Below are 25,636 nucleotides of genomic sequence, written 5' to 3' on the forward strand. Positions count from 1 at the left end.
AAAATCTAAGTATTTTACATTTCTTACAAAATAGAATTAATTGTTGTCCACGTTTTTAATCTGGTTTATGTTTGGGGAAAATGAAAATGTATCGTGGAATAAATTAAAAACATTGTCGGAACCTTACTGAAAATATATTGTATTTTACCTTTTTAACTCAATTTTAATGTTGGAAACAAAAAATTGTATTGTCTTAAAAAAACTGCACCAACTGATTCAACCCAAACCACATTTGTTTGATTTGGTTTTGTTCGGATTATGCTTTAAAAGTCAACTGAACCAAACCAAACCGCATGCTTTTTAATCTTGCGGTTCAGATGACTTTTAAACTCAAAACCGAACCAAATCGCACCGCGAACACCCTTACTTGCAAAAAATTGGGAAAATTTGAACTTTGTTCCTTTAAGTTATCGGACCAAACTCTTACCACTGAATTGACGCTTCATGACATGGTGTGTCTCGCCAACGTGTCCCAAAAAAGTCTCCACCACATCACTTCTCAAAATATCATGAATAAAAGGACATCTTTGGTACATGAGCAAATCAAAACCATGTATAGAAAACACAAACATGGATTAAAACAACCAGCGGTCTCTTAAAAAGATGACACTCTCAGAATCAGATAAACTAGCAGGCAGAATTTCTGAAGTTAACCAAGTTGCTTAGGCTCAAGTAGTAAGAAGCTTGTTGCGAATTCGATGAAAAACTCACACCAATAACAACTTGATGTGTGGAGCAATGGATAATTTAAGCAACCAAAATCAAAGTGTATGGAACAGTTATAATCACAAGCTAAAAGTAGAAAACAACAGCGAGAGAAAAGGAAAAAGAGAACACAAAAGATTTGTTGACCCAGTTCGGTCCAAATTGACCTAGTCTGGGGGAGAGAGCAGCCCTCCGTTCCACTATATGATGAGTAACGTTACAAAGAGATTTCAATGGGTTAGAAGAATAAGTCTCCCGCCTAATTCTACCCAAAACACAGCCTCTTCCCGTAACCAAGAGACTCAATCCTAATAGTGTTTCCCAAGGTGAATCAACCCTCAAAACCTAGTGTTTGTTCCAAAGAGACAAACTCTATACAAACCCTAGTTTTGTTGTTGCCTTTCTAAACCCTTGTTTCAGCCCCCTCTATCTCAAGGTTTACACTGATACAATGCCTATATTTATAGTAAAAGAAACTCCCATAAAATTGTACCAAATCTGGCCCAAAAAATACGTTTCTGAAAAATAACAGCACGCAAAATCGGGCCCCGATTTTTACCATTCGGGCGCCGATTTTTCCAGTACCAAACTGCTCCTAAAGACAGCCAAAATCGGGCCCCGATTTTTGCCATTCGGGCCCCGATTTGTACTTTCAGCAAACATCAATTTTTGGCCTCCAAACTCCAATTTTGAGTCACTTTCACAACAATCTCCACCTTGACTCCAAATTAGTGATGATGCCCATTTAACATCAACACCTTGCTGATCTTTCCCTTGTTCCCACTACACCAAGTAGCTCCACAAGTTTACACCCTAACCTCTTCAGCCATCGGAATGTCTTCCGCCTTCTCGAAGATACTTGCAGTCCAACTACGCCAGGAATTTTAGGTAGTTCCACAAGCCTTTACCATAACCTCTTCAACACGAGACATCTCCCGCTTCCTTGAAGATCTACTTGTTCCCAATCACCCTTGGCTTTTAGAGTAATCCACAAGTATACACCTCCCATCCCTTCAGCCCTCGGAATGTCTTCCGCCTTCTCGAAGGTCCTTGTAGTCTAACTACGCTAGGTATTTTAGGTAGTCCCACAAGCATTCACCATGACATCTTCAACACAGGACATCTCCCATTTCCTTGAAGGTCTCCTTGCATCCAATCACCCTTGGCCTTCTTTTAGAGTAATCCCGCAAGCTGTGCTATCCCTATAGCACCCAAGGTCCTCCATAGTCGTACCATTACCGGTGTGTTCAACTCCACCTCAAGCTGAGCGTATTCTACCCCAACTAGCAAATGTGTACATCCCACTATGTCTTCAACCTTGCAACTCCACCTCCACAGGTAGATCATGAGTATTCTTACCACCGCCTCTCCAGACTGATGTTGAGTGTTTAACGTCTCTCCAGACGACCACCGCTCTACCAGGCATCACCCCCAAGGTGAGAAACATCACCTTCATCCTCTAAACAGCACACCATCAAAGCACCTGCATCCTCATAACCCTCAGAGACAATTTGTACGAAATTACCAATCTCTGGACAATCCTTCTTGAAGTGACCCATCTTGTTACACTTAAAGCATTTAAACTTTGTCTTGTTACTACTCTTTCCCCGGTTACCTCTACCTCCACCATTCCCTCTTGAAACACTTAGGCCTTTCCCCGTTTTCATCAACTCTCAAGTCCTTCGACTTAGTCAACTCCTTGGTTCTCAAAGCCGCTTGAACTTCTTCCAAGGTAACAGTGCCTTCTTTTCCATAGAGCATGGTATCTTTAAACGATTCAAAAGATCTAGGTAGAGCACACAACAAGAGTATAGCTTTATCTTCATCCTCAAGATTCACCTCAATATTCTCCAAGTCATCAAGGATTTTGTTGAACTCTGTAAGTTGCTCCATGATAGCCTTTGACTCCACCATCTTGAATGAGTAGAGTTGTTGCTTTAGGAATTGCCGATGAGCCAAAGACTTTGTCATATACAAAGATTCCAACTTTGCCCACATCGATGCCGCGGTTGGTTCCTTTGCTACTTCTCTCAAAACTTTATCCCCGAGGCACAAGACAATGGCACTCCTGGCCTTGTCCACCATCTCGGTCTTCTCCGCTCGTGACATGGTGACCGGTAACGAACCTTCACCCTTCAAAGCTTTCTCACACTTCTGCTGTATTAACACCGCTTCCATCTTTACCTTCCATAACCCAAAATCGTTATCGCCGGTAAACTTCTCAATATCCCACTTCGAACCCATGGTACTAGATTATCCTTTGACCTTTGCCCCACGGTGGGCGCCAATTGTTGCGAATTTGATGAAAAACTCACACCAATAACAACTTGATGTGTGGAGCAAGGGATAATTTAAGCAACCAAAATCAAAGTGTATGGAACAGTTATAATCACAAGCTAAAAGTAGAAAACAACAGCGAGAGAAAAGGAAAAAGAGAACACAAAAGATTTGTTGACCCAGTTCGGTCCAAATTGACCTAGTCTGGGGGAGAGAGCAGCCCTCCGTTCCACTATATGATGAGTAACGTTACAAAGAGATTTCAATGGGTTAGAAGAATAAGTCTCCCGCCTAATTCTACCCAAAACACAGCCTCTTCCCGTAACCAAGAGACTCAATCCTAATAGTGTTTCCCAAGGTGAATCAACCCTCAAAACCTAGTGTTTGTTCCAAAGAGACAAACTCTATACAAACCCTAGTTTTGTTGTTGCCTTTCTAAACCCTTGTTTCAGCCCCCTCTATCTCAAGGTTTACACTGATACAATGCCTATATTTATAGTAAAAGAAACTCCCATAAAATTGTACCAAATCTGGCCCAAAAATACGTTTCTGAAAAATAACAGCACGCAAAATCGGGCCCCGATTTTTACCATTCGGGCGCCGATTTTTCCAGTACCAAACTGCTCCTAAAGACAGCCAAAATCGGGCCCCGATTTTTGCCATTCGGGCCCCGATTTGTACTTTCAGCAAACATCAATTTTTGGCCTCCAAACTCCAATTTTGAGTCACTTTCACAACAAAGCTCCTTCCAAGAACGTATCCGGGGAATATCGGGTTCGATTCCTATAGGGAACAACGCTTGACCAGTGGGCATGCCTCTACGCATGAGCCGATTAATCACCCACTATTGATAGGTCGGAAACCGCCGCGAAAGACAGAAAAAAATGAATTTCTGAAGTTTGCCTATGCAAGTTCTGAAAAGCTTCTAGCTTTGCTAAGTCTGCATTGAAAATATCAAGCATGTCTTTAATATTTTGGCTGATTGTATCATATCTATGGGTAGGAATAGTTGCTTGATCAATAATATTTAGTACATGTTTTGAACTAGATTGGACAAACAACATAACCTATTACTCCCTCCGGTCCTATTTATAAGAAACAATTGACTTTTTTGATTCATTGTATAAATGATGTATTTGGTCTATATTTTAGACAAAATACATCAATTATTCAATGAATCTAAAAAATCAAATTTCTCTTATAAATAGGACCGGAGGGAATATTATATATATAAGTGCTTACGTATAAGTTATTTCTATAACAAAAAATAAAGTTAAATTGTTTCATATAAACTCATGTAGTAAGCTATTTTCATAAGCTAGTAAATTTGGGAATTAGTAAATTGTTCCAAATCATGTCAAAAAAAAATTATGGAATTCTATAACAACTCATTATTAAATTTCTTACTAATATGTAATTATCTTAAAATCACTATTTATATGACATTATTTTAGAATAGTCATTAGCTGCTGCAATCAGCTATCAATGTAATTTGTTTTTAATCCCTGAGCTTGTAGAGGAGTGATATATTAAGCACGTCATTTCAATAAATTTCATGAAGTGGTAGCGTTCCCCTTATTTTCTATATTTTTTCATTACACAATTAGCTTATGATTCAACACTATGAGAGACAATCAGCAAACCAAACAATAGACTTAATTTTTATTTTTTTATTTTTTATCGAAAAGTTTAAGGACAAAACTCTGCTCCTCACAACCAACAATGAGACATAAAATGATTATGATCCCAAAAGAAGCATATTTTTCGTTGATGGAAAAGGTTAAAAACATTGTTAGAAGGCCTCTTTCTGATCTGGTTGAACAAAAGGTTACATGCCTCTTGTCTATAAACGAAAGAGAAGTGGATAAGGTACAAACGATTAGGATATGTTAGTTGGAGGTTAATATCTAAACTTATCAAGTTAAAACATGTCAAAGACCTACCTGATCTCAACTATCATTCAAATGCTCTTTGAGAGTCATGTCAAAACGGAAAAATTGTTAAAACATATTTTAAAGCTAAAAGCATTGTTTCCATCTCGAGACCGTTAGAACTTCTTCACATTGATTTGTTTGGGTCAGTTAGCAATGTCTCTATAATGAAAAGAAGTATAAACTATTCATTGTTGATGACTTTAGCAGATGGACTTGGGTAAAATTCTTTAGAAGCAAAGATGAGTCTTATGTTGTGTGATGATAAAATTGGCAAGTGCACTAAACCGCTTCCTTAAAGGAGCCAATGAGTTTCATCCAACAAGACGAGGAATCACTTTGAAGGAACCACTTTAGAAGAGCCACTTTAGAGGAGCCACTCTAGCAACAAGACGAGTGATTTCACCAACTTCTTTTGTATAAACTCCCTCTTGTTTCCTCTCCACTTTTTTGAAATTGCAAAAATCACTATCATTCGGTAGTGGGGTAGTTGACACTCTGGTCGCTTCTCCTTTGGATAGTCGGACAAATTTTTGAATTTTCCTAAAAGTTCTTTCTTGTTTTGAGTTAAAAATTAAGGTTCTTGGATATACACCTTGCATAAAAAACACAAACTAGAAACCTTTCAGTAGCAATACACATGAGCATCATAACAAAGAAAATCTTTTCCATATTTTAGAAACAAAACAAATAAAGAACGATACTACTAATTAATACTACTTTCTAATAAACTAAAACTAAAATAAATAATTATATAGAAAAAGAGAAACAGGATAAGTAACGTTAATTGCCTTGTTGAAAGATCAACAATATCAGGTAACGGTGCACAAACTTGCGACAAATTTGACAAGTGAACTAAATTGTTTAATTTCAAGTAATAATGTAGTAAGCTACCGTGTCCACATGGATTGTTGTTCAACTAGGTAGTTTGCTTAACTTATGAATTAATGTAGTAAGATGGGAGGAGTTTGCAAGTTTGATTTGATTGTGCAAAACGAGTTGATTTGATTGCAGAAATAATAAAAGTTTATTGATTCAAGTTCATATTATTAGTAGCGATTAGGACTCTTTGAATCCCCATTACCTATTAGTTGGACTAATGCAAATGAATCTAACGATTATGAACTAAGGACCATATAAAATTGTTAACTTTGTGGGACAGAATCCATCCAGATGACACATGGCTCCTCATCAATCTAAAGGTCACACGTGCAATACGGTAAAGGGGTATCACTCCTCTAGGATTCCATACACATTGGTATAGTTATTAAAATGGGTACTTACACTCTCAGAGGTAATTGAAACAATGCAAATGTTCAAATTCCCAAATTGTCATGTAAAGGAACCACACTGCACAGAAATCTTAGAACCTAACCCTTACGATCTCTAACAAATGAAAAACCATAGAATAAAATTCATATGTAACGACTCTGATTAAAGCAAGACTCCAATCTTAAACCCTAATCTAAGTTCAAACTACAAACTAGATATGTCACACTCCCTAGTGCAAGAAAGCATTAATGCACGAAAATAAGGAAATTAAATATAACTCAAATTGTACTTGAACAAAAAACTTGCATCAATAGAATCCAACAAATAAATAGAGGTTCGTCATAGAACTCTAATCAGAAGGTGTTTATTTACTCATGGTAACAAAATAATAAAAAATACTCTAGAACAAAGGTGGAGGAGGTGTGAGACTCCTCTTTGATGCTACAAGTGCTTGAATTTCTCTTGAACCGCCAAGTTTTGAATGATATTTCTGTGTGGAAGGAACTCTATTTACATCTTCATATTTTCAGCTGGGTTTGGGTTGAAATTATGGGACTTTCCCCCCAACTCACAGGGAAAAAAAGTAGCAAAGTGTTTTTTTTTTTTTTTTTTTACAAAACAGCATGCGCGGGGCGCGTGAGGCCATGCATGGGGAATATGGCAAATGATATAGAGTAAATTCGCTTTATCAAATGTGCCCGAGGCGCGTGGCCTCAACCTTTCGTGTGGATTTTGCATATTTTCATTGTTCTTTGAATGTTTTCTTCTCTGACTTGTTCTTTGGACTTCTGATGGAATTTTCCCAATTTGTAATATCTTCAAAGCCATATTGAACCTTGCTAATTTTCATATGTTTTCCAAAAATTCTACGTGTTGTCTTGTTTTGCCGAATTACATGATTTGACAATAAAAGACTCAAATCACTTATGAAATTGTCTGGTTTAGGAAAGAGACAAAATAGATTAACATGAAGACTATCAACTAAGTGAAAGTAATGTTCTTATCTTCTCTGATAATGTTGTTGCAATTTTCTCATATTGGTCATGTGTTTGTTCGGTTTAGATTATTCGATATGCTTCAATCCAATGCATGTTGAATTAATGACTTTGGCGTTGTCAACATTGTTGATCCTCTGTGGTCAACAATCTATGCTGGAAGTCAACCTTCTAAACAATGAAGGACAAACACATGAGATCAATACAAAGCTATATGGTCGACACAAAGTTTAGACTTTATGGACTCGAGTCATCATCTGCGGACTTATATGAAGAAAAGACTTTATGATCAAAAAAGGATTCAGGCTGTGTTTGGTAACACAAATAAGCTAGCTTATAGCTTGTTGGACTAGCTTATAAGCTTGTTTTAATAAAATGTCATGTGTTTGGTAAAAAGCTTTTCTCACTAGTTTATAGCGTTTTTTAAGAAGCTAATTCAAGTAGCTTTTTAGCTTATAGCTGATAGCTTTTTATATTTTCTTCCAATTTTAACCTTTAATTTATTTTATTTTATTGTTTTTAATTTAAAAAAACTAACCGTTTTCTAATATAACCACCCACGTTCCTCTTCAAAACAAAAAACAAGATGACCTTGTTCAAGCATTCCGTTTTAGTACTGTACTGCTTTTTTAACTTTTCTTGTTCAAGTTTTCTTTTTGACCTTGCCCTTAATTCATATGATAAATAATTTTATATAAAATTTACCATAAATATTGAAGCAAGTTTAGTTTAATAAAATTTATAAAAAAAGTTTTGTTAAATAAAAAATGTCAAATGCATAAATATATTTATCATTTTAATGATTAAAATAATTTGAAATAAATTTAAATATTTAAAAAGAAATACATTAAGTAATAAGAATTGTAAATATGATATTAAAAAAATTAAACAAACATGTCATTTTATGTCATTTTATATTTATCAGTCACTTCAACAGCTAATTTTACCAAACACTTTTAATTTTAATAAGCTAGCTTTTCAGCTATCAGCCATCAGCTTTAAGCTAGCTTTTCAGCTATCAGCTAGCTTATCAGCTATCAGCTAGCTTATAGCTTATTTTTACCAAACACACCCTCAATGTTTTGTTATCAACCCTCTAGATCAAGCAATCTTCGGGACCTAGGTGATACTATGTACTTCAAGTGATGCAATAGATCTTTTTATACATAAGCAAAATAAGCATTGATCCGCAGATATGAGGAAATAACATTCAAGTAAATCAATGGTGAAGTTTAATGCAAGGAATCCTCCACTGTAATCAAAGCAAAAATTTCATATAATGGCCAAACATTAATGGACAAGGATTATCCAGCAACATACTCAATTCAAATCTCCTATCAAACTTAATTATATACATACTTATGAACCAACCTTGTACTGCGCTCGATTAGTTTACTACTATCTAAGTTTGTGTAATCAATTAAGTATTCTTTTTTAAACCTTGTATTTCTCTAGTTTGACTTTAGGAAGTCATCTAGTTTGAGGCAAAGAAACCCATGACTATGTATCTTAGTGATTTTTGTAATCAGGTTAGATTATAGTGAAAAAATCTCTCAAGTGTAAGAGGACTGATTGTAATCCCCGGTTATGGGATCAACCAAGATAAATAGTAATCAGGTTAGATTATAGTGAAAAAATCTCTCAAGTGTAAGAGGACTGATTGTAATCCCCGGTTATGGGATCAACCAAGATAAATAGCTGTGTTAATCCTCGTTCTCCTAACTCTTTACATTCCTGCACTTTACAATCTATTTTCCCCTTGCAAAAAAGTTATCAAAGCGAAAAGAAAGCGACACAATTGAAACCCACATTTCTCGTGTTTTTTCACCTTCAACTTGCTCTTAAAATAGGCAATTTTCGCATTGTGACGTGTGACCATAAAATAGCAAAATTTGTTTTTAAGCTTCAAACCGTGTGACGCTTGTGGACTAGAGACAAATCCTCTTCTATCTCCTTCGGCATGTGTAGGACGAGTGTGGTCTGCATGCGTGGCGCGTGGACCAAAGGCCAGTTTCCTTGTTTTTCTTCATTTTTCATGTGTTGTTCATCCTTGATATGAGCTTGGAACTTGGGACAAAATTAATTGTTTGGTCTCCTAATCTTCACACTTGGTCTTCCAACTTCCAAAATTTCATGAGATGTTTTGGTTGGTCCAATTCCATGATTTATATTAAAAAAGACTCGAAACAACTAAAGAGTTCCCGTAAAAAAAAAAAAAAACTAAAGAGTTTTTGGTTATAGAAGAAATATAAATAGAATGACTCAAAACAAAAGATTACAAAATTATTCTCAAACAATAAGTGACTCACTCTAAAACATATAGAAAGTCCTCAAGTGATCTACAAAAAACTAAATAAAATACTAAAAAACATCTTATGATGAGGTGTCATCAACACTTATGTTGCTAAGTTTATTCTTAGTTTGTAATATCATTTCTTGAACTATTTGGTTGTTAGTTTTGACTGTTATTTGTTCCACATGTTATCTTACAGGTTTTGCACAGAGTTCAAATTCACAACAAACATGTTATCTTACAGGTTTTGCACAGAGTTCAAATTCACAACAAACACAATCTAAATGGTCAACTCACTCTCAAGTTAAAAATTGATTCAAATAGAATGCATTGATTTTGGGCTGAATAATTTAAAATTTTAGATAAAATAAAGTGAAACATTCATATGTGGTGATAAATTGTAGGACCTATAATTAAAATAAAAAATAAATAGATTGCTTAAAAGAAGAATGATATTTGTACAATTATTTTATAATATTTCACTCAATATTTTCGTTATGTTTTTTTTTTACTTTTTATTTTTATTAAAAAATAAATAGATTGCTTAAAAGAGAAATGATATTTGTACAATTATTTTATAATATTTCACTCAATATTTTCGTTATGTTTTTTTTTTTTACTTTTGATTTTTATTATTTTAGTTTTCGTATCTATATTTATCTTTTTTTTTTTTGTATATTTTAACCATTTCATGTTCTTTAATTGATTGTTCAATATCTATAGTTTTCGAACTTTGGATACCCTATTTACTTCTTTTCAGAGGTGAATTTCAAATATTTAGGCCACTTGCAAAAAAATAAAAAACTTTTTAACTTTTAATAATATTATTTCAATTTAATCAAACCAAACAAAATCAAACCGACTATTTTTTATTGGTTCATAATTTTCACTATCTTAAGATCCAAATGAATCTACAAGTTTTTTTTTCATAATCACAAGACTATAATCCCAAATTCAACATTAATGAAAAAAAACAAAACATATTTATTTTTTACTTTTGAAATAATTAATCTATACTAGATATAAAGAAAACAACTTTTTTCAACTCTTTTGGGCTGACTTTTTTTGTTTTTAAAAAACGTCCTCAATTTTCAATACAAATAACACATATAACAAATAGATAAGAATAAATTAAATATTAAAAAAATGTAACAAACACGATATATATATATATATATATATATATATATATATATATATATATATATGTATGTATGTATATGTATATGTATATCTGTATGTATGTATGCTTTCTTTTCCTTTGTCATTTCAAAAGTGTAACAAATTATATGAGTATATTTATACTTACTTTTTCATTATCCCAATTATACCCTTAAACAACTTTTCTATAATGAAGATTGTTTTTGGTGTTATTAAAAAAGAATTTAGATTATATTTTTTTGTTATATTGTTGGTGTCATTAAAATAAATAATAACGGTAAGTTTGGTTTGTTATAACTTGAAAAAAAAAACATTTATACTTTTAATTTTAATTAAAATGAAAATTTCGTAAAAAAAAACATCGTCAGTAATTTTCAAATGTTAGCGCAATAAAATAAGCGGGAAGACGAACACGAGAGTGTCCGTCTTTTCGCTAGTTAAGAAAATAAAATATAGAATCATTATTTTCGTTTCAAATTACATGTCACAATTTTTCGGTAGTGGCCGGGGTTTGAACCCCGAACCTTGCATATTTTATGCATTGTCCCAACCAACTGAACTAAGCTCACGAGCACAAATTACATATCACAATTTAACAATATGCTACGTTGACCTTATTTTTTAATTAATATATAAATATAAATATTAGCATATAAAATGTTATTCGATTTGTACCGATAAATATGTTCAAAATAACAAAAATTTTATAACTTTATATGATAAATTATACCAATGATCAAATTTATGTGTTGACACATATGAAGTGGTCGACTCCAACATATATTTTATTAATGACAAATTAACTTTGTTAATTTGTTTAGAAATATTTTTATCGAATTGCGTGACCTTATCTATTTATATTTTGTTAACTTGTTGGTATCTTACCAGCCAGACATTCAGGCGCCTTTCAGTTCACATGATATACCTACCAACCTCCAATCCATAGGGAACTTCAATAATTTCTCACAACTTGTATCGTGGCTCCCCTTACACCGGTTGTTACTCCATTCGTTCCATGATTTCTTCTTTGTTAACAAGTGTTTATGGAACGGTTGTTAAAATAAATAAAGTAAAAATAATGTTAAAAACATCATTTTTTTTTTAGGGAAAAACAACAGCTTTTTTTTTGTAGTGTGGAAAAACAACAGCTTTTAAACAGTCATATGTCGAAATTTTTTTAAAAAAATATCTCTATTTTAATTTCTTCAACAAATGTCCTTAAAAAACTTTTTAACATTTTTGATATTTAAAATATATTAGTTTTATAAATACAACTCATATCTTTAAAAAAAAAAAAGCGAAGTATCTCTTTTGGTCTTTTAAGTTTGATAAAAATAATGGGAGAGTCTTTTAAGTTTGTTAACTTGTATTTTGACTTTTTCAAAAAAAAAGTTTGATAACTTGTAAATAAGTCCTTTCAGTTTTTTAAAGTTTTCAATAGATCCTTTAGGTTTTTTAAAATTTTAAATAGGTTATTTAAGTTGTTGATTTAATGCACCTATTTGAAATTTTTTAAGTTTTTAAGTTTCAAATAGCTCCTTAAAAGACTCTTTAAAAAGATAATAAAGACTCGTTTAAAATTTAAAAACACAAAGGACTAACCTGATATTTTTGTCAAACATAGAGGATCAAAAGATGTATTTGACTTTAAAAAAAAGTACAACTCATATCGTAATTGTAAACGTTAAACAAAATATCGTAATTATAAGTATATTTTTTTGAAGGAATAATTATAAATATATTTGATATGTTGTGACGTGTATTCGAACTCATAATTTTCTATTTTTCAATATTTAAAGTGTGTGAGGTTTAATGTCAGATCTTGTCGAATAAAAAAAATATATCATTTAATATATTATGCCTAAAATTACGAAAATATATGTTAAAGAGTACATATAGGATATTATTCAAAGAATTCTGTTTTTTATTAAATTTAGAAAAAGAATCGCTTTTTTTTAAAGTAAGTATTAATTTGTAGAAAATAGATTTTCAACTATTCGTCAAAATCAAAATGATTTTCAACGTCACAACCACTTTTATAGGTATTGATAATTGATGTGGACCACGTAGCCTTTCTCATTGAAAAGGAAACACAAAGCTCTCTTTCAAGTCCAAGAAGAATGAATTTTTTTGTGAAGCTCTAGCTTATATTCATTTTGAGAGGCTCAATAAGTTCTCATTCAACTACTGCAAATCACATTGTTAAGGTTTATTCTTATTCTTAATCTCATTATTAAATTGTTAAAACATTTTCTGTTAGTTACTAGAAACCGAGTTTATATTGAATGGTAGTTGTATCTTCATATATGCATGCTTAGAAGAGAAATTCATGAGTGGTTTTAACTACATTTTTAACTACATTTAATGACACATTTAAACATGAACCCAGAAATTCTAAGGCATAACTTTTTTACAGGCTCATAATTTGGATTAAAGCCTAAATATCAAAAAACTAGTTTGTGAAATAAGTGTAAAAAAAGTTGAAGATTATTAAAGTTAGTTAAGATATGCTTAGAAGAGAAATTCATGAGTGGTTTTTGATTACAATATGTACTCATTTTTAACTACATTTAATGACACATTTAAACATGAACCCAGAAATTCTAAGGCATAACTTTTTTACAGGCTCATAATTTGGATTAAAGCCTAAATATCAAAAAACTAGTTTGTGAAATAAGTGTAAAAAAAGTTGAAGATTATTAAAGTTAGTTAAGATATTTATTATCTTGGAATTTCCTAACAAATTTACAACTAACTTTGGTCATCTTCAACGAATTAAACAAAGTTTGCTCCTGAATTATATTTATTGTTCATGTCATATAATTAATTATTCGATGTGAGACTTTGAGCAATGCAAGCTTGAGGTATCAGGTATGGTCACATATTCTTTTTGATCTTAACAAGCTTTGGTTATGATAATATCAGTGAATAATCCTGGCCAAAGATTGTTCTAGCAAACTTACGTGTCTTTCAAATGTTTCTTCACTAACCGAATCTCATTAATCATTTGAGCTCAACCACGCGATTAAGTTATGGACTTATGGTAACATATGTTACAATATATTTGTTTTACTACAACATAGTTGTTGAACACTGTCATTTGTTATGTGTACCAGGTGCTTTTGTAGGAAGTCATGGATTCAACAAGGGAAACAACAAAAGGAGAAAGAGATTTGATTAGCACATTACATGAAAGCATTCTTAGTCAGATCCTGTATTTCATTCCAATCGTAGACACGGTTAGCACTAGCGTCTTATCAAGAAGATGGACTGATGTTTGGAAATGCATAACCAATCTTGATTTTGATGATAGTTTGCTCGGTTCTAATAAGAAAAAGATGCAAAAGGAACAGTTTGTGAATTTGGTTGAAAAAGTGCTTATTCACTTCAATAACTCGAGCATCCAAAGTTTCTCTCTTTGCTTAACTAGTCATCAATATGATGCTTCTAAGTTAAGTGAATGGATTTGCTTTATCTTAGAAAGGAGAGTTCAAAAGCTTCGTGTTCAATATGCCGATAAAGTTTTCCTTCCTTCCGATTCACTTTTTTGCTGCAATTCTCTAGTCGATTTGACGCTTCAAATGAGATGTACTCTTAGTCTTCCCATATCTGTTTGCCTCCAAAACCTTCAAAAACTTAGCATTTCTGGGATTAAATTAGTGAGTGATTTGTCCACTTGTTCAAAAGATATAACTCTTAACTTTCCAATTCTCAAAGTGTTTGAAGCTAGAGGGTGCGAATGGCCAACAGCTCAGAACATTAGCTTACAAGTACCTGTACTTGAGAAGTTTTCGATAGCAATATGGAACCATCATTCAAATGAATCATGTAAATTTGCCGTTAAGGTTTATAGTCGATGCCTAACAGATTTCTCTTATGAGGGCGATCTTGAACAAGACATCGTTCTGTGTGATTCGTCATCAATCCGTAATGCTTCTGTTGTGATTGTTGTTGATGAAGATAAAAAGGACAGAATCGAAAAACTTGGATTTCAAGTACGTAGTCTTCTCAAACAAATCGATAACGTGGAACAGCTAAAGTTATTGTTTTACAAGGTATGTTTTTTCTTTTACGATACATGAACGGAAATAGTTTTGTATGACAAAAACATGTTGTGATAATTGAAAAAAAAAATCGCAGAATTTTAATAAATTTTTCCTTGTCCTACAGGTTTTAAGGCATGGTAAAGATATTTTCACCAATCTGCCTGTCTTTGGAAGGTTAACTTATCTTCAACTAAATGAGGTCACTGGTGAAGCTTTGTTGCAATTACTCCACAATTCCCCTATTCTTAACACTCTTGTTTTACTTAATGTAAGTTTAGGTACTCTTGCCTTTTGTTCAAAGAAATTTAATGTCTTGTTAATGTGTTTAGTGTTGTTTAGATTGACATATTTGAGCTTATCTACTAGTATAAACACTTGTCAGACCTTCAAAAAAATAAACACTTGTAAGACTTTTTGAGAGAGCTTATAGAAACAACTTATGACATGTCCTTAAGTTGTTTTCATAGACTCTCGAGGATAGTTTATGAAAACAACTTATAGCTTATATGAAATCAGTTGGACTTAATTTATCTTTTATTATAAAAATTCCTTATACATAAGCAGTTATGTTATAAGCGCTTAATTAAGTTGTTTATCCAGAAAGGGTCTTTGTTACATATATCATAAACTAATTTAAATGATAGAAAAACTCATGACACAAAAAAATTTCAGGGAGTTGCTGATTTAGACAAAGATGTCTTTACTTCTGCAACGGTGCCTCACTGCTTTCAGTCAAGCTTCAAAGTATTTCAGTTTAAAGGATTTAATGCGAACGAGCACGACCTTTGTTTGGTAAAATTCTTGTTGGCAGATGCAGCAATCATGGAGATAATGATGATATCGCCGGCTTTTTGGCTGCGATATGCAAATGTTGATTTGAAGAAAGTTAAGGAGCAGATACTCTCATTACCAAAGTGTTCTAACAACTGCAAGATAGAATTTTCTGATATCAGTAGATCCTGAAGATGTTCAAAACACGACACGGATATTTGTGACGCAAGTGTTTAATGTATCGAGTTTTAGTCTGTTGCTTTACTTTATTATAGCATTGCAAAATGCAAAATGTAAGAGGTTTCTCTTTTTCTATGTAGTGAATAAATCTTTAACACAAGATAAAAGTTAAACGAGTTGAAGAAGTTAAAGGACCGAGATTCTAGCCCTAATAAGGAAAAATTACATATATAACAATTGATATTGTAACATCTGTCAATCCAGAAACAAATAGGATCTTGAACACACAGCAAGGTCGAAGCTCGACTTTGTAGATTTGTTGAAGTCACAGTAGAGTGGCATTGCGACATGGCACCTATGCGAAGAAGTTGGTTTCCAAACAGAAACCAAAATCATATCTCGCACTATTTCCTCTCATGTCTTTTCAAGAAAGGTTCTTCCTTGAACGTTTGCATATTGGTATGGTATCACTATCACCAAGTATCAACTACACAAAAAGCCATTTTCTTTTAATGTCACATTGATAGAAACAGAATAACCAAAATTTCATGCACCTAATGAATTATATGTTCAGAGTCCCAAGTTGCATGATGTATGACTTTGAAAATATGTTTCCCTTATTTTATGTTCACATCATGAGGTATCCCTTATTTTACAAGCAAATTTTGTAGGGTTGAGTAAGGTTCAACTTAAACTCTAAAATTATCAAATAGTCATGATGTGTACCTAAGTTCGTTGAGTTGATTAATAATACCCTCATCCTCAACTATAACAAAGAAATGAGAATCCATTAAATCTCATTTTTCCAACAATCCAATGAAGTTGGAGATTTTTTGAATACAACATAACTTTTTATAAATTGTAAAAAAAAAAAAAAATCTGATTGAATACCACAAAATTTCTTTACTTATATTAGTTAAAACACTCTTTAACATTTTCTTATATTTTTTTTTCTTATATTTAAAAGCTTAAAAAATTCTAATTGAATCCCACTAAACCTATTTTTAATTAAGCAAAAGTTTTTATATACAATAAGACTTTTTCATCATAAAAAAATCTTTTAAATTTCTTCCAAATCCCAATAGAATACATCCAATTGTAGTTTAGGAAACCACATCTAAAAGGTGGGTGATGCAATGCTTCATGCTTCAATGTTTGTTGACCTTAACTGCCATTTCATTGCACCATAGTCACACAACACACCTATCTTCAACAATTCTGTCAACTCTCACCTCATTGTCGTGGCTCCCCCCACTCCTTATTGAATTTTTTTCGTAGATAAACAACAAAAAAGAGAGGATAATTTGGGGTTGTAATATTATATTAATTGAACTTTTATTTCATTCAATTTAAGATTAAAAGTTTTTTTTTTTTCAATTAGCCTGACAGTTAGAAATTCACCTTTAAGTGAGGAGTATGGTGTTTAAACCTCGACTTTGTATATATTATGCAATGTTCCTACTAATTGAGCTATACTTACAGGGACATTTAAGAGTAAAAACTTAATTCTTCTCTTATACCAAATAAAAACTTAATTCTTTAAATAAATTAAGAAAATAAATATTAAAAAAGATATCTATTTTTTCAAGAAAAAGAAAAATATTTTTTTAGGGGGGAAGAAAAATATATTTTTATGCCTTTTTTAAGAGGAATATGTTTTTTTTTTTGAAGAATTAAGAGGAATATATTATTATGCCTGAAAAATGAAAATGTATTAAAGAGTGCATGTAAGATATTATTATTTGAAGATTTGAGTTTTTTTTTATTAAATTTAAATTTAAGCGTGGTTTTTTGGAAGTAAATTATTCGTTTGTTGAAAATAGATTTTTAACTGTTTTGTCAAAACAAAAATGATTTTCAACGTGTCGACAACCACTTTTATTTTAACTGATTGGTATTCTCATCGAAAAGGGGACTCAAAGTTCTCTCTTTCAATAATCCTTCATTCATATGTTAGCTACTAGAAACGAATTTATGCTGAATGGATGTAGTATGAGTATCTTCATCTTTTTCTATGTCTAGCTCCTTCTTGCCATGCATGCTAAGAAGGGAAATTCAAGAAATTTTTTTCTTTTCGTAATTTTTTTTTGTAAGGCATAAGTTTGATATCAGTTTATATTTTTAATATATGTTTTTTTAACCAATATCTAAAAGAAACTCTTTAGCATTTTCTTATATTTAAAAGCTTAAAAAAATTCTAATTGAATCCCACTAAACTTATTTTTAACTAAGCAAAAGTTTTTATATACTACTAGTTACAAACCCGTGCTTCGCACGGGGGTTCAGTAACATATTTGACAAAATATTATATTGGAAGGATAGATTGCGAAATGACAGATAATTATAAACCATAATATAATATTTAGAGTACTCTTGCATTACGGATTACAAAATTAAATCTTCAAAATGGCTTGATCACGAGTAACAAATGAAAACATATTTAGTCAGCGGTAGAAACACTTTTCCAGTAATAATTGATATCTATCTATAAACCAATGAAACCCCTATTACCAAAGCTACCTGATTATATCATTTTGACTTTCAGCTTCAACATATATAAATCCTTTCACATGATCTACAACAAAGGCAGGTATTAACTGCAATTTAGTATCCAGTTCTTTCAGGTGAACAAACTTCTGCATCAGACAGATAGCTGAAAGCCTCTCTACCTACTTTGTATCATTTTGTGTTTTAGCTTCAACGTATATAAATCTTTTCACATGATCTACAGCAAATGTCAATTGATACCCATGGTACGGATAATATGATATTTGTCCCCGCCCCGTTGGATAAATATGATACGCGTGCCCGCCCCGTATCCTCGTGGGTACCCACTATACGGGTAACCGTGGGTATTGAGGTATCCATGGGTACCCATGGAGTTTTGAATTTATTTATTTTTTGGTACAAATAATAACTTTTTTTAATTACCAAAAAACTTCAACTTTTAAACATCCATACATAATCCACTCAAAATTTCATAAATCATACATAATTCATAGAAAATTCATGATTCTTATATAATCTATATGTTTTATGATGTGAATGAAGTTGAAACGGTGAACTTAATAAGATGAATTAAAAAATTTTAAAATAAAAATAGGTTATTATTGAGGATTTTTAGGTGGGCGGTAAAATTTTCTTCAATAAGGTACCAACTTTAAGTAATTAGATATGATATATAAAGATATATTAGTAATTTACTTAATTTATTATCGGGTATGGGTACCCGTGGGTATGGATACAATCCAATCCGTGTCTGTGTCCATATAATAATGGGTAGTCAAATACCCATTTATTATACCCGTGGATACCTGTTTAGCTACCCGCTCCATACCAGTGACGGATTTTACCCACGGGTACCCATGGGCATGGGTATTTTTGCCACCCCTAGCAAAGGCAGATATTAACTGCAATTTAGTACCACGTATATAACTCCTTTCACATGATCTACAGCAAAGGTAGATATTAACTGCAATTTAGTATTCAGTCCTTTCAGGTGAACAAACTTCTGAATCAGATAGATAGTTGAATGCCTCTCTACTTGATTTTTATCATTTTGCCTTTCAGTTTCAACGTATATAAATCATTTCACATGATCTACAGCAAAGGCAGATATTAACTGCAATTTAGTATCGAGTCCTTTCATGTGAATTATAGGCACTTTTAAAAAACTTATTTTAAAGAAGAGATGTTCAAATTACGGAATATTACCATTCTTCGTAAATTTGAGAATGAAGGTCGCATAATCCAAATATTTGTGATGCATAGTCTAAGGCATGGGGTTCAGTAACGTATTTTGTAAAAAAATTGTTCCGAAGGAAAAATGAACAAATTAATGAATATTGCACAAAAATTATAAATATTTATCAAAATATTTATTAAAGCTTTATCAAGAGCAGGAAAACATCATAAATTACATATTAGTTAAAATTATAAAGGGATTAACACCAATATTTACATGACACAAAATGAACGAAAGAAACACATTAAACTCTTTAGCGTCTTGTGTAGGAACTTGGTTATTAATAATTTGACCGTTAAAAAATAAAAAATCTCTTTGACGTCAAAAAAGTAATATCAGCTGAGTAATATTCAGTCTCTTCACATATGCTTAGTAATATTCAGTCTGGAAGATTACATTGAAAGGATAGATGGTAAAATGACGGATAATTGTGAATCATTGTAATATGTCAAAATATAAACCTTAGAAACCATGAACCATCAACTTAGTTTTAAATAGTTAAAAATAAAAAATTGTAAAATAGTTAAAAGTTTTTAAAAATATAAAAATTGGAAAATAGTTAAAAAAAAATTGGTGAGGTAGCACTCAACCAAGCAACACTAAAAAAATTATATGCATTAGCGTAACAAAAAAAACAAACAGACGGACATAAAATATTACTCTAAACGTTAATGTGTGTATATATTCGCGAGGTTGAAGAAAGGAGATAAAAATATTTGGGATCATTAAATGACAACGTGAATAAAAATATTTGTGAGATTGTGATGATTAAACGATATTGAAATTAAATATATAAGTGATAAAAAGATAATAAAATTCCTTTGAAAAAAAGGTAATAAAATTAAATGGAACCTCCTTAAAAAATTAATGGAACGGTTAAAAAAAATAAAGTTAAATGGAAGAAAAAAACATATTGAAATATAATATTAAAAAATAAAGAAAAGGTTCCCAGCGTGAGTTGAAAAGAGGTGCTTGTGAAATAAATTGTCGAGAAGTAGTTTTTTAAAGTAACATTCAACAGCTTCTGGTCAAAGCTCATTCCATTCAATTTTATGCGTTCAAAAAAAGTACTTTTTTTGGTAAGTACTTAATTGATATTGTATTCGGTCTAACTTCTCCTTAAAAATGTAGAGAAGTTTGAAAAAAGTCGGGTCAAACGATACCTTAATCTCCCACAACGGCAATGTAGAAGCAACTGAATTTGGGAGGAAAAATTGAAAAATAGTTAAAAATATAAAAATTGGAAAATAATTAAAAGTTATTAAAAATATAAAAATTAGAAAATAATTAAAAAAATTGGTTAGGGGCAAAAATGGAAATTCAAATGCCAACCCTAAAAAAAAAACCTTCTAATAATTAATTTACCAAAATGCCCCTCCTAGGAGTAAAATGGTAAATTCAACGGACATTTATTTTCATATTAGTTATAGACAAGACTTTTTCATCATAAAAAAATCTTTTAAAATTCTTCTAAATCCCAATAGAATACATCTGATGGTAGTTAAGGAAACCACATCCAAAAGGGGGGGGGGGGGGTGATGCAATCTTGCATGCTTCAATGCTTGTTGACCTTAACCGCCACTTCATTGCATGGTTTTTTTTTTCTTTTTCTTTCACTTCATTGCATGGTAGTCATACAACACACCTTCAACAATTCTGTCAACTCTCACCTCGTTGTCTTGGCTCCCCCAACACCTTATTAAATTAACTTGATGGTAATTTAATTTGTTTCGTAGAATCATTAACAAATTGAAAAAGATTATTATATACTCCCTTCGGACACTATTATAAGCAAAAGTTCACCTTTTAGATTCATTCAATAAATGATGTATGCAGTATATATATAGACCACATACATCATTTATTGAATGAACCTAAAAAATCAATTTTTCCTTATAATAGTGACCGGAGGGAGTACTCTCTCTGGCTATATTTATAAACAAAAAACAACATTTTAGGTTTATTGAATAATTAATGTATTTGGTCATATTTACAATCCAAATACATTAGTTATTCAATAAACCTAAAAATTTATGTTTTCTTTATAAATGTGACTGAAGGGGGTATATATTGTATGGTTCATGTAAACTTAACTTAGTTGGTAACACATTTGATTATATATGTAGACGTCAGGATTCACACCTTGACACCTCACTTATTCACCTTAAGAGATGAATTTCTAATGAGTAGACTACTTGATAGAAAAAAAATACTTATAGGAAACCAAAAAAGAATTTGTAAGAGATGAACCCCTTTGTGGAGTTGTGTATTTCAACAATTTTGTCAAAACAAAAAATGATTTTCAACGTGACAACCACTTTTATTGGTATCAATATTAACTGATGGGCCACATACCTTTTCTCATTGAAAACGGAAAATTGCTTTTTTGACATAGAATACTTCCTATCGACACAAGTAAATGACCAAATTACCCCCAACGGTAGTTAACTACCGCTGGTTAAAGCACCGACAGTTAACTGCCGCTGGACTCAGCGGTAGTTAATTACCGTTGGAAAATTGCTTTTCTTTAGGCTTAAATGCTCTTTTGGTCCCTTAACTATTTATTTGGTATCGCTTTGGTCCCTTAACTAAAAAAAAGATTGTTTTGGTATTTTATCTTTATCTCCGCTACCTATTTTGGTCCCTTCCGTTAAATAAATTCAAAAAAAAACGTTAGGGTTTGTACCAACCCATATTTTGGGACCAAAACGATACCAAATAAATACTTAAGAGACCAAAATAACATTTAAGTTTTTTTTATCAACTTCTTTTTCTTCATCTTCTTCCTTCATCATCTTCATTAAATCTTCATCAAAAAACTGGTAAAAAAAAACTATTGTTTTCTTCTTAAATCACTACACCATAACCATCATCTTCATCCTCTCACCACTACTATTAACAACAACACCTAATATCATCATACCCATAAATATTCTAACAACAACACATAACATTGAGTTCAAATTCTGCAGAAATCTTCATAAATCCAATTGTTTCATCAGCATCACCAAAACCATACCCACATATCATCAGAACCTCAAAGTTTCATCATTTACCACTTTCTTCACCCAAAGTCACAATTTTTTTCATTTGGATCATAAAGATCTACTTTTTTTAAAATAAAAAAAAAGAAGAAGAAGAAAAAAATGTTTGATTTGGAACCTAAAAAAAAAGAAGAAAAATATGTTTGATTTGGAACCAATTAAACGACCTAATGTTGTTGTGTGTTTCTTCAACTTGTTGTTTTCATTTCCAGAAAATCAGCTTGGTGATTGAAATATATAGAATTGATCCAACAAGTTTTGATTTAGGTAAGGTTTTTTAATCACAATGGGTGATTTTGCGATTGTTATATTTAATTTGTAGCTCTGGTAATAAATTTGAAGAGATGAAGATTGAAATTTACAAAAATAAAATTAAGTTTTTTTATTTTTTATGGGTTTGAAGATAGGTGTATGTATATGATGAAGATGAAGAAGAAGAGGAGGGAAGAAGATGAAGATAACTAAAAACAATTGGTTGTTGATGGTATATTCTATGGGTATGATGATATTAGCTGTTGAAGATGATGAAAAAAACGATGAAGAGGAGAAAGGAAGAAGATGAAGAAAAAGAAGATGATAAAAAAAACTTAAATGTTATTTTGGTCCCTTAAGTATTTATTTGGTATCGTTTTGGTCCCAAAATCTGGGTTGGTACAAACCCTAACGTTTTTTTGAATTTATTTAACGGAAGGGACCAAATTAGGTAACGGAGATAAAGATAAAATAGCAAAACAATCTTTTTTTTAGTTAAGGGACCAAAGCGATACCAAATAAATAGTTAAGGGACCAAAAGAGCATTTAAGCCTTTTCTTTACTATCCCATGTTTCTGCCACTTTTCCACTTTTTTAATACTATCCAGGCAAATCTCTAACCCCTCTTTTATTCATCCATTCTCAAATTCATCCATTATCAATTTCTTTGCTTTTCTTATGAAAGGAGTAAATTTGCAAATCTGGAAAAATTAGAAAATAAAGAGGAGAGAGGCCATGGGAGGTGATAGGAGACGAGAATTAGAGAGAGGCCATGATATATATGAGATGGGTTCATATATAGTGAGTTAATTCTTCATTCCCAAGTTCTTCAAAAAAATCTGGAACACCATGAATATAATAACAACACAAAGAGGAACATGATAATAAGTCAGGATTGTTGGACTTGTTGAACTGAGATTTTTTTGTGGATTCCTTTTAAATTTGGATTTTTTTTTTTGTATGAAGATGAAGATGAATAGAGGACATGAAAGTTTTGCGTAAAAAAAAAGGGGGAAGAAGGGAAGGTAGTGGAAACTGAAGGTGAATGTGATTGTGGAAGGGAGATGATGAAGAAGATTATGGGTCAACAAATAGTATTTTTTTAATTGAAAAAACTCAAAAATCATCTTTACCATCATCTTCATCATAAAATTGATTGATGAATTCTTGACAAAAAAAAATTGATTGCCTGGATAGTATTAAAAAAGTGGAAAAGTGGCAGAAACAAGTGGGGTAGGAAAGAAAAGCAATTTTCCAGCGGCAATTAACTGCCGGCGCTTTAACCAGCGGTAGTCAACTACCATTGGGGGTAATTTGGTCATCTACTTGTGTCAATAGGAAGTATTCTATGTCAGAAAAGCAATTTTCTTGAAAACGGGACTCAAAGTTCTCTTACGAGTCCAAGATGCATAAATTTTAGACTATTACTTTTCCCACTCTGTCTGTTTCTCGCGCGCCCTAAAAAAAACCAAAAATTCTCCTGATCCGGATTATGTAATCCGAACTAGATTGTTAGCATTTCCGGAAAACAAAATCTGAAATGTTACGATGTGTTATGTTATGTGTTTACTTTGATGTCAAATGTCTCTGTTGACTGTTATATAACCCGTTATATGAACGGTCAACAATAACCATGACACCACAAACACTTCTTAAAGACTAAAAATTTAAAGAAAATGTAAGAAAAGAGGTGAAGTGAAGAATGAAGTAATTTGTTGAACATGCAAGACTATTTATAGCCTAAAACAAGTCCTAGGTCATAAGTACAGTCAATGAAAACGTGTTTGTGGTGCTAACCGTCCAAAAAACGCATTAAAACTTCACTAACCGGCCAAACCTTTGGTGAAACGCACCGTCCAAAAATAACTGAGGTTGTCCGGATTATATAATCCGGAAATGACAAAAACATTCTGGATTATATAATCTGAACAACATCAGAATGCCTATTTGGAGGGTGTTTTTGGAGTTTTCATGGAATATGACCTAGAATACAAATAATAAATGCATAAAAAACAAGTAAGCAGCATAAAACAACATAAACAACAAAATATTATAGGATGGTGTTCGAAGAGGTGCTTTTGAACTCGGTCCAGCTGGTCTGCCAACTGACATATTCCTATCGGAAGGCCAACTGGATCGAGCTCATAAAAGCCTTTTCAGATTCAGATCTACAACATAACGATGAAAGACAAGGTATTTCAAGAGGATTGTTTTGAGTTAGATCCGGCTGCCTTGCCAACTGAGATATTTCTATCGCCAAGGCACCAAGATCTAGCTCATAGCAAACCCCTTGATATTCAAATGTAGAGCAAGGATCTATCTATTTTTGAAAGCATGTTGAAGATATCTACTTAAAACAACATGAGAAAGATCCTCAGCACAATGACAAAAATTTCCATGGTTTCTTTGGTGTGTTTGTGTGTTTTTTCTGGAAATGAAGATGAAATCCAGAAACACTTATTTATAGAGGTCTCTGGACGTTGTGGACCAGATGAGGTGGTTTCCCCCCATTGTAGTAAACAGCAGCTAGCTTGGTGTTCGGATCAAAGAAAATGTTTTCCATGGTTTTTTTTTTGTGGTTTCTGGATATGAAAATAGGGACACCTATTTATAGAGGTCCCTGGGTATCCTGGACCACAGAAACTGTCGGTGCAATGTGGACCACATGAAAAAATCATGTTCCAGATTATATAATCTGAAATGTCCCTCACCCCACAGAAGGTGCGTAACTTCCTTCAGTTTGGCCCAGTATTGTAAGAATTCGGATTACATAATCCGGAAACCATGGAAGTATTCTGGATTATATAATCTGAATTGTGTCAGATTCTTTTGGACGGTGGTCTGCACCACAAGAAACACGTTTTCAAAGGTTTTTATCACCTCCTCTTTCTTCTATGCACAATGTGTTTCCATCATTGGCCTATCATAAAAAGATGCTACTTTGGAAACTCAAGGATTATATGA

The 25,636-nt window shown here is 32.2% G+C and overlaps 1 protein-coding gene and 1 long non-coding RNA gene across 3 annotated transcripts; both read left to right on the forward strand.

The window, feature by feature from the left end:
* The first annotated feature begins 12,747 nt into the window (after positions 1-12,747).
* LOC146949320 (F-box/FBD/LRR-repeat protein At3g14710-like) lies at positions 12,748-15,816 on the forward strand. Of its 2 annotated transcripts, none has more exons than XM_085745380.1 (4): positions 12,748-12,841; positions 13,751-14,689; positions 14,805-14,948; positions 15,353-15,816. In XM_085745380.1, exons 2-4 carry the CDS (start codon positions 13,769-13,771, stop codon positions 15,641-15,643), a joined length of 1,356 nt encoding a protein of 451 aa, XP_085601506.1. In that variant the 5' UTR covers positions 12,748-12,841; positions 13,751-13,768; the 3' UTR covers positions 15,644-15,816. The 2 variants fall into 2 exon arrangements, with proteins under 2 accessions (XP_085601506.1, XP_085601507.1); XM_085745381.1 differs by having other exon boundaries at positions 12,748-12,835.
* Positions 15,817-22,150: 6,334 nt separating this feature from the next.
* Positions 22,151-22,859, forward strand: LOC146949321 (uncharacterized). Its single transcript, XR_015027217.1, has 2 exons — positions 22,151-22,687; positions 22,824-22,859. It is a non-coding gene; the product is annotated as an uncharacterized LOC146949321 (long non-coding RNA).
* The last annotated feature ends 2,777 nt before the right edge of the window (positions 22,860-25,636 follow it).

Source organism: Medicago sativa, chromosome 2 (assembly GCF_051527215.1).
Source record: "Medicago sativa cultivar Bolivia chromosome 2, Bolivia_mono, whole genome shotgun sequence".
In the NCBI taxonomy this organism is placed as follows: Eukaryota; Viridiplantae; Streptophyta; class Magnoliopsida; order Fabales; family Fabaceae; genus Medicago; species Medicago sativa.